Source organism: Dendrobates tinctorius, unplaced genomic scaffold, assembly GCF_039654945.1.
Source record: "Dendrobates tinctorius isolate UK_male_01 unplaced genomic scaffold, ASM3965494v1 ptg000133l, whole genome shotgun sequence".
Lineage (NCBI taxonomy): Eukaryota > Metazoa > Chordata > Amphibia > Anura > Dendrobatidae > Dendrobates > Dendrobates tinctorius.
This window is the reverse complement of record NW_027361801.1, coordinates 4,591,132-4,603,595: the sequence shown is the minus strand read 5'-3', so window position 1 is coordinate 4,603,595 and position 12,464 is coordinate 4,591,132. Positions and strand designations below refer to the sequence as shown.

The following is a 12,464-nucleotide window of genomic DNA, read 5'->3' as shown; positions in this document are numbered from 1 at the left end:
AATGCCATGCCATACCCTGTAGACAGAGCTTGATTGGAGCCAATTTCATCCTACAACAGGACAATGACCCAAAGCACACCTCCAACTTATGCAAGAACTATTTAGGGAAGAAGCAGGCAGCTGGTATTCTATCTGTAATGGAGTGGCCAGCGCAGTCACCAGATCTCAACCCCATTGAGCGGTTGTGGGAGCAGCTTGACTGTATGGTACGCAAAAAGTGCCCATCAAGCTAAGCCAACTTGTGGGAGGGGCTTCTGGAAGCATGGGGTGAAATTCCTCCAGATTACCTCAGCAAATTAACTGCTAGAATGCCAAAGGTCTGCAATGCTGTAATTGCTGCAAAGGGAGCATTCTTTGACGAAAGCAAAATTTGAAGGAGAAAATTATTATTTCAAATAAATATCTTTTTTTTTTTACCTTGTCAATGTCTGGACTAGATTTTAAATTCATTTGGCAATTCATTTGATTAATAAAAGTATGAGTTTTCATGGAAAACACAATTGTCTGGATGACCCCAAAAATTTGGAATGATAGTGTATATATATTTTTTTCTCTCTTTGTGTACAGTGTTTTTCTTTTATATTCAGGAGCACAATGTAGATACATATTTTGGTGATGTTTAAATAAAAAATTAGTATGGTTGCTTGCTCTGAAGTACTTTTCTGCTTGAGGGGTTTCTCAAGGCTATTAAGCTTGGGAAACATGACCTATACTGTGGTGAGAACACAGACCAGGAGATCTTCCGGACATTTACCTCCAACATAGGCTCTGAATATAATAGGATTAGAGCCGTGGAATAAACCATTAACATGCATCTTTGGCTCACTCTATACATGGGGGGGGGGTGTAACACATCTTCCGGGCATCTTTGGCATTCTTTATTCTCTAGGGACATACATCTGGAAAAAGAAGAACTTCTGAATCTCACCTGATCAAACTCTCTCCCATTGGTAAGTTGAAGGATGTAAACAATTGAATCTCCCCTCATCGGTGGCACAGTCTCCCAAGATACTTCACAGGAACTGCTATCTATCTGTTGTACTTTGGGCGCTAAAATAGAAGGTGAGAATTATTTAGCAAGCACCAAGTGGCAGTGACAACTATAATACACAAAGCAATAATCAAACATAGGCTGGAAAACTTAATGGCAAAACTCCTGACTTCATGGTCTTTAAAGAGAATCTGTCACCCGGGTTTGGCTACCCAATCTGAAAGCAGCAAAATGTAGAGACCCTGAATCAAGTGATGTGTCACTTGCAGGTCTGCTTGGTGCAGTTTTGATAATATCATTGTTTTCTCTCTTACAGAACTAGCAGTCCTCTAAATGCTGAGCTCTGTATAACCAAACCCACACCACGGATTGGCAGCTTTTTGAATACACTGTGCATATGCAGAAAGCTGCCAATCAGTGGTGGGGGCGGGGTTATAAAGAGCTCATGAATACTGAGGGCTACATGACAGCAGACTTACTAGTCCTCTAGTGATAACCTGCTGCTGATAAACCAGTGATTTTTATCTCTACTTGATTACTGATTGATTACTTGATTAGGGCGGCACGGTGGCTCAGTGGTTAGCGCTGTAGCCTTGCAGCGCTGGAGTCCTGGGTTCGAATCCCACCAAGGACAACATCTGCAAGGAGTTTGTACCCCGTGTTTGCGTGGGTTTCCTCCGGGCACTCCGGTTTCCTCCCACATTCCAAAGACATACTGATAGGAAATTTAGATTGTGAGCCTTCAGGGACAGCGATGCTAATGTGTGCAAAACTGTAAAGCGCTGCGGAATTTGTTAGCGCTATATAAAAATAAAGATTATTATATTATAAAGATTATTATTACTGGGGACCATTGACAACACAGTGATGCGGGAAGGAGGAGTTAGCTTTTATTTTATACAGCTTCCTGCCAACTTTCTTCAAATCCTGCCCATCACCTTTAACACAGTTCCAAAATAACGTCCTCCTTTACATGGCCTCCTGGAAATCATCAACCTGGATCAGCAGGCAGTGAAATCATGGCTGCCTACCTTTTAAAGCAGCTGGAACAGATTTGGTCGTTGAAAAACTGTAGTCTTCGGAAAACGGGCCTTCCCCTGCGTCATTGTACGCCTGGATCCTGAAGTTATATGTAGTCGATTCGCTCAGTCTTTGCACCTTATACGTATGACATGGTCCATTGTAGATTGTAAAAAACCTATACCCAAAAATATATATAAATAATTTACAAAAAAATCAGGAATTTTCCAATTACACTTCCTATTTTCAGTAGTCACAAATGTTTTTTTTCTCTGCAATATTTGAATCATTAAGGCTGAATGACATCTACTGTGGACTTTCAACAGCCTCCATGGAGAAGGCAGAAATCCAGTGAGCTGATAGTAATGAGCAAACATGACTAGATCCCTCCAAGATTAATGAGCTCATCCGATGTCCATTAAATAATATGACCGCACCGATAATGTGAGCCTATTAAACAGTAACCGCTACCAGGTATAAAACCAATGGAGACCTTAAAAAACGAGTGGCTGGTGGTGAAGGACACATCAATCATGTGTGATGCCATCAGACGACCGCACACTCACCTGCTGACTTTGTCTTCCATTTGCAGATTGTACTGGGAGGTTTCCGTAGCTAAGGCTTTACTTGTCCCGTCCCCCCATTTTAACTTAAGGCTCTGGTGACTGAAGACCGCGCACTCAAGATGGGGAGGATTGGGAGGAGGCGGCTTGGTTTTGGCTTTAATAGACGGACTGAAGGGACCCGCTCCATAGCTGTTTATGGCCTGAATCCGTATCCTAGAGAGAAACCGCAAATTCTACTCAATTGTCTGCAAACTGGCAAAATGCAAAATAATGAGCATGAACGCAACACAGTGATGACATATTGCAGGAAAAGGCCTGCACCAAACAGTCTGCTCTGCTGCATCTATACTTGTGCAGATATACACACACTCACACAGTTTTTTTTTCAATTACTATACCTGTAAGTGCGGTCAGGGACCAGATTTGTGAGAACACAGCTAGTGGCAGAGTCGACTGTAATCTGCTGCTTTTCACCGTACTCGATGGTGTACCCAGTGATCTCTGCCCCATTGCAGCATGGCTCCTTCCACTGAAGAGCAAGGCACTCTGATGGCGAGGGTAAAGGAGTTTCCAGAAGATCTTCATCAACAGCCTGCAGTACAGCTACCGCTGCAGGAACAGATGCTGGCGTCGTGATGACTGCTGTGTCTCCGAACAGCCCGGTGCCAGCAATGTTCACAGCCTGCAATGGAGAGAAAACGCAGTGATATGAGCTCTTCTTAATGGGAAAAACAAGCAAGGTTGCAAATTACTTATCATTTACTGCTTATTGTCTAAGTTACTGTCTACCTCTGCAGGAGTGGTCGGTTTCCTAAGCAAAGAGGCAGGGTTACACAGATAAGTAAACTAGGAGGTACGAGAAACCCAGTTGTCTACTGATAATCTCCTGATAAAACACTGATTTCATTGAAACATCAACAAACAACTTGCAAGTGGTACTGTGAAGCTGGCTTGACCCAGCCAGCTTCAGTGACCATGTGCTTCTCCCATGCTTTAGAAGAAAAGCTGTCTCATAAAGAGGGTGTTGAAAAGTGCACAATTCGGACCAGTGGTACAACTAAACCGCTGGCCTGATCTGTCAATCATCAGGAATGCTGCGCTTTCTGGCAAGAAGGAAGCTGAGAGACTGGGGAGTGGTGCAGTTTTGAAAATGGAACAACCACTTTGAAGAGAATCTGTCAGCAGGTAATTGCTATGTAATCTGACAGGAGCATGAAGTAGTGGCAGAGCTTCTGATATCAGCAATGGGGCACTTACTAGTCTGTGTGTTGCTGTTTCAATAAAATCAGTTTTTATCATCAGGAGATTATCACAACAGGACTAGGTGTCTCGTGCCTCCTAGTGATCTCATCCGTATAACTCCGCCCCCACCACTGATTAGCAGATTTCTGCCTATGCACAGTGTACACAGGGAGAGGGTTTATACAAGGCTCAGCATTCAGAGCACTGCTATATCAGCACCAGAGAAACTGTGATTATATCAAAACTGCTGCACCCAGTAAACTAAGTGACAGCCTGCTGGAAACGGGTCTCTGCCGCTGCCTCATGCTGAAGTCAGACTATATAGCAAAAACCTGCTGTCAGATTCCTTTTAAATGTGTTTGATCTTTTAAAATAAATAAATTAGTAAATACAGAATAGCACTTGTTTCTGCGTGACTACTAAATGATTCTTCTGTAACTCGGAAGTAGTTATTTTCTTTTATCATTATCTTGCCCAGGTCTGGTTTTGATGCTGCCAGTGTGATAGGACTAATTTCCACGATGGCTCCACTTACAGCAGCCTGCATGTCCCTCTATTGCAAATTTGGAAGTTAGTGATGTAACAGACTCCATTATCCTGTTTTCTACTGAATATTGCACTAAGAAAGAGGGAAGAGCCAGGAAGCAGCGGAGATAAGAGGCATGTGATGTGTGATATCACCCACAGAGGTGAAGGGTTACATACCCCAGGATTGGGGTCAGATAACCGCCACAGTACATTAGTGAATAATCTTACCGCAGTTAATAATTTTAAAGATTTAATTTTCAAATAAAATGCACCCATTACTATACATACCTGAACTCTACAGAAATACGTTGTTGCTGGTGTCAGACCTTTGATTTCGTAGCTTGAGGATGCGCCGGTGTAGATGACTTGCATGCATCCTTCCACCCTGCCCCACTCTAACCGATATTCTGTGATTTCTGCTCCATTACATCCAGGAACCTGAAACCAGATGACATTTATTTACTGCATATTAGAGGCTAAAAAACAAACAGGAACAAACTATAGAGAGATCTGAATAGCAATGAAAGGAACCAAACAATCCAGGATGCAGAAATGATTGGAGACAAACAGGGGTAAACAGTGCATGGGATCAATTTAACCCAAACTATGTGCAGCCTGTGGGGGTGACAGGACAATTGTGTACAAGATAATTGTGTACGGACTATTGTGTACAGACAATTGTGTACAGGCCAATTGTGTACAATGACAATTGTGTACAAGGCAATTGTGTACAAGGCGATTGCCCTGTACACAATTGTCCTTGTACACAATTGTCCTTGGACACAATTGGCCTGTACACAATTTTCTGTACACAATTGTCCGTACACAATTATCTTGTACACAATTGTCATGGAACCGCCTGTGGGTGGTGGACTTCGCACGCTGGACTAAGGAGCAAGCCACAGGCCTCTGTAAAGGAACATGAGCAGATGGCTTTATCTTATAAGCCTCTGAGGCTTCAGCCCACCGGCGTCATCCTAAAAATCACTGCAAAATTCTATCTGTTCCCAGGAAACAGAGCGCAAATCAAGGCAAAGTCTGTTCTGCAAACCATTTCCACAAACGTGGTCTGGGTCGGTCATCAGTCAGCTAGCTGCAAAGTGACGAGAAATAAGTCTGCTGGCGGACACTGAAAAGTATAATTCCTGTTCTACCAAAGATTCTCAGCCCTGTCCTTGTCAGGGGATAGCAAGCTATTTGGATGCCATGCTGGAAAAAAAAAAAAAAAGCCAGGAACACAGCCAGTGAGACAAAAAGCAGTGATGGGGTAAAGTGAGTATAATCCATTTATGTTTTACTTTAAAGGTGTTGTTTCACGATCCTTCTTCAGGAGCGCACAGCTCCCCTGCCTCTCGATTTCCTGCTTGCCAGTGGGCGCTGTGCTCCTGCTTAGCTAACCGTTCAAACCAGCTACAAGAATGGTTTGATCTGAGCGCTGTCGGATCCTGCACGCACAGGCTGCTATGCCTCCACAGCATCGGAGGAGCGCACAGGCGCTGAAGATTCAGAAAGCTCCATCAGTAAGAGCACTGTGCTCCTTGCCTAGGAGGTCGGCCACCTCTAAAGACTGCAGAGGTGCCCAGTAACCTGAGCAGTAAACAGTAAAAGTCCCTCCGTTCTTGAAAATAGAGAGTGTTGTTAACAAGATGTAAATTGCAAGAGTAGCTAGTTTATACAAGCACTTTGCAAATTTAACCATTTATGATGAGAAAAAAAACTTTTAAAATTAAATGTTCACGCACCCTACTACACCCCATTATCGGATCACACTAGTATATATAGAATGCATGGAAGTCCTGATTTAAATTAAAAAAAAAAAAAAAACGAAACGTCAGTCTTATCTCACCTCCCAGCTTGACAGCACACAATTTGCACTCTTGCATATTACTAATGGGATTTTGCATCTTTCTGGAGGTCCCGGTGCAGTGCAGAACTCCGATGCTTCTGAATAAGGTCCACACTATATAAAGAAGAAAAATTAAGGGAGCCATAATAAAATAAAAATATCAAATGGGTGTAATTAATTCCATTAATACGCATCATCTGTGAGTGTATAAGCTGCAGATTGCAGGGTGGAGCGCTCTGCAACTTTCCCATTCAGGTGAACGGAACAGATTTCCAGTGGCCGACGTTTCTGCACCAATTCACACTAAAGTATCTGGGCACAACCACTTTAGAAACGACACATGGATTACTTGTCATGCAGGTTTTTTTTAGCCAAAGGCAGGAAAAAAAATAAAGGAACATATTTACTGTACATGCTGTGATCACATTGCAGATCTGGAGAAACAGATCCTGTTATGTCTCTATTTTTTACTTGTATGAAAACCTGCAGGTATGAACTCCGCCCACGACTGGTCAGCACATGAAAACACATACCCCAGCCTTATTGGAAGCCTTTATCCAGAAGCTGTATGTCTGGCCTGGCAGCAGGTTGCTCACTGTGCACTCCAGGTCGGGACCTTGATAGACCGCTCCTCGATCTTCTTGTTCCAGAAATGCCATCTCTACCGTATAGGACGTTACTGTGGCGCCGCCATCTACATCGGGAGCATCTACAGAAAAGGTGGAACGTTATTATAAGGAGAGAAAGAACACTAAGACATTTAGTATACACAAACCATTACCACAAAGTGGGAGATCTTTAGTTGCAACAATTAAACACTGAAGACGTAAAATTAAAAAAAATAAAAAATTGCACCAAAAGGTGGACAATCCCTTTCAATGATGTCAATGAGCTCGTTCTAAGGCCACGTTCAGTATTTGGTCAGTGTTTTCCATCAGTATTTGTAAGCCAAAACCAGGAATGGGTGATAAATCCAGAACTGGTGATGTGTTTCTATTATACTTTTCATCTGATTGTTCCACTCCGCATTTTGGTTTAAAAATACCGTACTTAAGTAAAATACTGACCATGTGAACGTGGCCTAAGGGTTCGACAGGCGAAGTTTGTAACTCTTTAATCTGTTTTTTTTCTTCCAAACTCTTCTCAGCTGATTTATGATTATAGACTGCATCAAAACTGAATGTACAGGGAAACAAAGAATATAAAGGCAAATCGATAATCCACCAAAGACACTGCACGAGAGTGCTTACACCATTAGTTGAAAAACTGTTTGCATGAAAAATCAGGCTGGGCCGGTCTATGACACAGGCTGAGAAAACTGCCATACAAAAGCCAATTTATAATTCTGTCACCAGATTTCACAATACAATATATGCACAATAATATGTCAGACCTGATGTAGCTGGTGTACTTACTTTTTTAAAACCATGTCAGAATAGCAATATAATCCTTTTTGAAAGTTTAAATCGCAATCTCCGCCCACCTAGCCCAATTGACAGCTCCTCAGTGCCCCTCCTCCCTGCTGCTGGGGAGAGCACACACTGCTCAGTACAAGCTGCAGCTCTCAGTCAGGCTGGGTGGGCTCAGATGGAATACATCGGACTCTTGAGCTTTCTCCCTTTTGAGATGGAGTTAGAAGATACTAATTTTAATTTCAGGATTATACACAATTGATTTTCACTTAGTCCACCATACACTGTTAGATGTATTAGGTGTTTTTTTTTTACTACGTTTTTATCCCAAATTAGCCAGTCAGACTAGAAACAACACAAATGAAACATACCCCACTGCAGATTCAACTCCTTGGATTTGGCTTTTCCAGCTAAACGTGGTGGGAGACAGGGACCTGGAGGAACGACGCCTGTCTGCACTGTTAATACATCAGAAGGCTAAACAGGGAGAAAAAAAAAAGTGAATATTTAAGGCTGTCGAAGGTTATAAAAATAATTGTCTGATATGTGATCCAGGACATTTACTTTGGTAGCAATGTCTGTTCCGCTTGGAAGTTACCAGGACAGGTGTCATAGGATGACATGCTCTTTTAGTCACCTGACCACTGCAGGCAATCACAGGCGGCAGCAGTCCTGGTACCTTACAAATGGAACAGACATTGCTTCCAGAGCAGATGCAGACCGCTGTATCCACATGGAGTGTATAAGGGCATATGCCTCCGTTTATTATTTTAAAACCATCCACGCCAACAAAAAATTTTATTCAAATGTCAGACCAAACATTTACATTTTTATTTATTTTTGCCTTATTTGGTGCAGTAGCATTGTATATAATAATAGCAGAGAAAGTGCCGTTTGGCTATTTGAAGGAAATGGACATGACTAGACTGTGACTACCACAAACCGAAAAATTTCTTTTGATACTCGGGAATACACCTCCTTTTACACCAAGGTAGTGGCAAAGCTCTCCGTACCTGACTGGAGCCCACGATATTGGCGCAATACACCTTAAACCTATAGGAAGTACCAGGTTTCAGATGATCGCACACATGTTCTTTATAAGGTCCACTGTACACTGTCTCCCATTTACTCCCTGTAAGAGGAAAAAAAAAATTAGGGATCTTCACAGATTTTCCTTTGTCCCCTAAATTTTTCACCTTGATAGTGACCCCCGACTGTGGAAGGAACTTTAACAGGCCCCACTGTACAATAGGTGTAGCTGCAATTTCCTGCAAAGTCAGGTTACAAGGAGTGCTGCCATGCCAAAGAATAAGAAGAGCGAGCACACCAGCGCTGTGCCCACTTCATTCACAAAATTACCAAGATATGCTCCCCTCTGGGACCCCGCTAAACAATAAGAGATGGCATTTTATGAGACAGGAACAGGCTTTTATGTCGTTCCAACATTTAAAGGCGTATTCCCATCCCCAAGATTCTATCCTAAAATGTAGTAGGTGTAATAATATTAGCAATTACCTCCATTTAGAAATGTAGTATAGTTTTTCTGATTCTCTTTTTTCATGTGCAGGCATTGCAAAACCTGAAGTAGCAATGGTTACGACCACTAACAACTATCTGTCACTTCATCAGTGGTTGTAACCAAGGATACCCAAGATCCTACAATGCCTGACCATGGAGAAAGACATATCAAATTAAAAGAACTATACTACATTTCTAATTGGAGGGATTTGCTATTATTATTACTACACCTACTACATATTGGTATAGGATCTTGGAGATGGGACTACTCCTTTAATACAAGGATCTACAGAGTGTTTCGTGTTTCTGCACACTAGTCTAGGACTCAGAAATTTACATTTGGACCAAGCAGTATGACTCCACTGTGGGTCCAAGCTTGCCGCTCCCCTATGCAGCAAGCAGAAGCAGCTCCAGAGGAGGACTTGAGCAGAACGAACTCAGCCATCCGGCCAGCATAAGAGCCGCAAGCACTGCACTACCTGCCTAGGAGACTAACTGGTATGAACAGACTGCAGAGGTGGCTGGTAACCTTGGCATCAAGCAGTAAACTATAGAATTCAAAGAAAAAAAAAAATCTGATCTTGAGAACAGAGAATTTTTCATAAGCAAATTTGCAATTTTACCCATTTAACCCCTTACTGCCATGTGACGTACTATCCCGACCATGTGCCCTGGGACTTAATTCCCATGGACGGGATAGCACATCATAGCAAAAAATAAGACCTCACATGACTCGGTGGGTCAAAATACGGAAAAATTATAGCTCTCAATATGTGGTGATGCAAAAACTATTTTTACAACAAAAAGCGTCTTTTAGCGTGTGACAGCTGCCAAACATAAAAACCGCCATAAATAGTAAATCAAACCCCCCGTTATCACCCCCTTAGTTAGGGAAAAATAATAAAATAAAAAGAAAATGTATTTATTTCCATTTTCCCATTAGGGCTAGGGCTGAGATTAGGGTTAGGGGTGTGTTGGGGATAGGATTGGAGTTAGAATTGGGGGTTTCCACTGTTTGGGCACATCAGGGGCTCTCCAAATGCAACATGGTGTCTGATCTCAATTCCAGCCAATTCTGAGTTGAAAAAGTCAAATGGTGCTCCTTCCCTTCCAAGCTCTGCCATGCGCCCAAACAGTGTTTTACCCCCATCTATGGGGTATCAGCCTACTCAGGACATATTGCAAAACAACTTTTGGGGTCCAATTTCTCCAGTTACCCTTAGGAAAATAAAAAATTGGGGGCAAAAATATCATTTTTGTGGAAAGAAATGATTTTTTTATTTTCACGCCCGGGCGTTATAAACTTCTGTGAAGCACGTGGGGGTTCAAAGTGCTCACCACACATCTAGATAAGTTCCTTAGGGGGTCTAGTTTCCAAAATGGGGTCACTTGTGCGGGGTTTCCACTGTTTAGGTACATCAGGGGCTCTCCAAAGGCAACAGGACACCCGCAGACCATTCCATCAAAGTCTGCATTCCAAAACGTCACTACTTCCCTTCCGAGCCCCGACGTGTGCCCATACAGTAATTTTCTCCCACATATGAGGTTGTCAGCGTACTCAGGACAAATTGGACAACAATTTTTGGAGTCCAATTTCTCCTGTTACCCTTGGGAAAATAAAAAAATTGGTGACTAAAAGATTTTTTTATTTTCACGCCCGGGCGTTATAAACTTCTGTGAAGCACTGGAGGGGTCAAAGTGCTCACCACACATCTAGATAAGTTCCTTGGGGGGGTCTAGTTTCCAAAATGGTGTCATTTGTGGGGGGGGGGGGGTTCCACTGTTTTGGTACATCAGGGGCTCTCCAAACACGACATGGTGTCCGATCTCAATTCCAGCCAAAAACGCCAAATGGCGCTGCTTCCCTTCCGAGCTCTGCCATGCGCCCAAATTGTGGTCTACCCCCACATATGGGGTATCAGCGTACTCAGGACAAATTGCACAATAACTTTTAGGGTCCTGTTACCCTTGTAAAAATAAGAATTCAGGGTGGAAAGATCATTTTTGTGGAAAAATTATGATTTTTTAATTGTACGGCTGTATGTTATAAACTTCTGTGAAGCCCTTGGGGGTTCAAAGTTCTCACCACACATCTAGATAAGTTCATTGGGGGGTCTAGTTTCCAAAATTGTGTCATTTGTGGGGGGTTTCCACTGTTTTGGTACATTAGGGGTTTTCCAATCGCGACATGGTGTCCGATCTCAATTCCAGCCAAAAACGTCAAATGGCGCTGCTTCCCTTCGGAGCTCTGCCATGCGCCCAAATAGTGGTTTACCCACACATGTGGGGTATCAGCGTACTCAGGACAAATTGCACAATAACTTTTAGGGTCCTGTTACCCTTGGGAAAATAAAAATTGGGGGTGAAAAAAAAGATCATTTTTGTGGAAAAAATATGATTTTTTTAATTGTACCGCTGTACGTTATAAACTTCTGTGAAGCCCTTGTGGGTTCAAAGTTCTCACCACATATCTAGATAAGTTCCTTGGGGGGTCTAGTTTCCAAAATGGGGTCACTTGTGGGGGGTTTCCACTGTTTAGGTACATCAGGGGCTCTCCAAACGTGACATGGCGTCTGAATTCCAGCCAATTTTGCATTGAAAAAGTCAAACGGCGCTCCTTCCCTTCTGAGCTCAGCCATGCGCCGAAACAGTGGTTCACCCCCCCACATATCAGGTATCAGCGTACTCAGGACAAATTGCACAATAAATTTTGCAGTCCAATTTCTCCTGTTACCCTTGGTAAAATAAAAAAAATTGAACCTGAAATGTTCATTTTTTTTTTAAATATTCAAAAAATTCCTGTGACGCACCTAAAGGGTTAATAAACTTCTTGAATGTGGTTTTGAGCACCTTAAGGGGTGCACTTTTTAGAATGGTATCACTTCTGGGTATTTTCTATCATATAGACCCCTCAAAGTGGCTTCAAATGTGATGTGGTCCGTAAAAATAAAATGGTATTGCAAAAATGAGAAATCGCTGGTCAATTTTTAACCCTTATAACTTCCTAACAAAAAAAAATTTTGGTTCCAAAATTGTGCTGATGTAAAGTAAACATGTGGGAAATGTTACTTATCAAGTTTTTTGTGTGCCGTATCTCTGTGATTTAAGGGCATAAAAATTCAAAGTTGGAAAATTGCGAAATTTTCAAAATTTTCGCCAAATTTCCGTTTTTTTCACAAATAAACGCAAGTTATTTGAATGAAATTTTACCACTAACATGAAGTACAATATGTCACGAGAAAACAATGTCAGAATCACCGGGATCCATGGAAGCGTTTTAGAGAGTTATTACTTCAAAAAGGGACAGTGGTCAGAATTGTAAAAATTGGCTTGGTCATGAA

At 42.2% G+C, this 12,464-nt stretch overlaps 1 protein-coding gene across 1 annotated transcript in view; it reads right to left on the bottom strand.

The window, feature by feature from the left end:
- The window catches only part of LOC141048075 (fibronectin type-III domain-containing protein 3A-like), a 131,940-nt gene that overhangs the window by 10,916 nt on the left and 108,560 nt on the right, over positions 1–12,464 (bottom strand). Inside the window, exons 17-25 of the mRNA XM_073543448.1 lie at positions 8,619–8,737; positions 7,977–8,082; positions 6,727–6,902; positions 6,194–6,307; positions 4,636–4,785; positions 2,976–3,259; positions 2,578–2,790; positions 2,023–2,189; positions 929–1,050 (exon numbers count right to left, since the gene is read on the bottom strand). Coding sequence (XP_073399549.1) covers positions 929–1,050; positions 2,023–2,189; positions 2,578–2,790; positions 2,976–3,259; positions 4,636–4,785; positions 6,194–6,307; positions 6,727–6,902; positions 7,977–8,082; positions 8,619–8,737 — 1,451 coding nt within the window. The remainder of the gene's footprint in view (positions 1–928; positions 1,051–2,022; positions 2,190–2,577; positions 2,791–2,975; positions 3,260–4,635; positions 4,786–6,193; positions 6,308–6,726; positions 6,903–7,976; positions 8,083–8,618; positions 8,738–12,464) is intronic.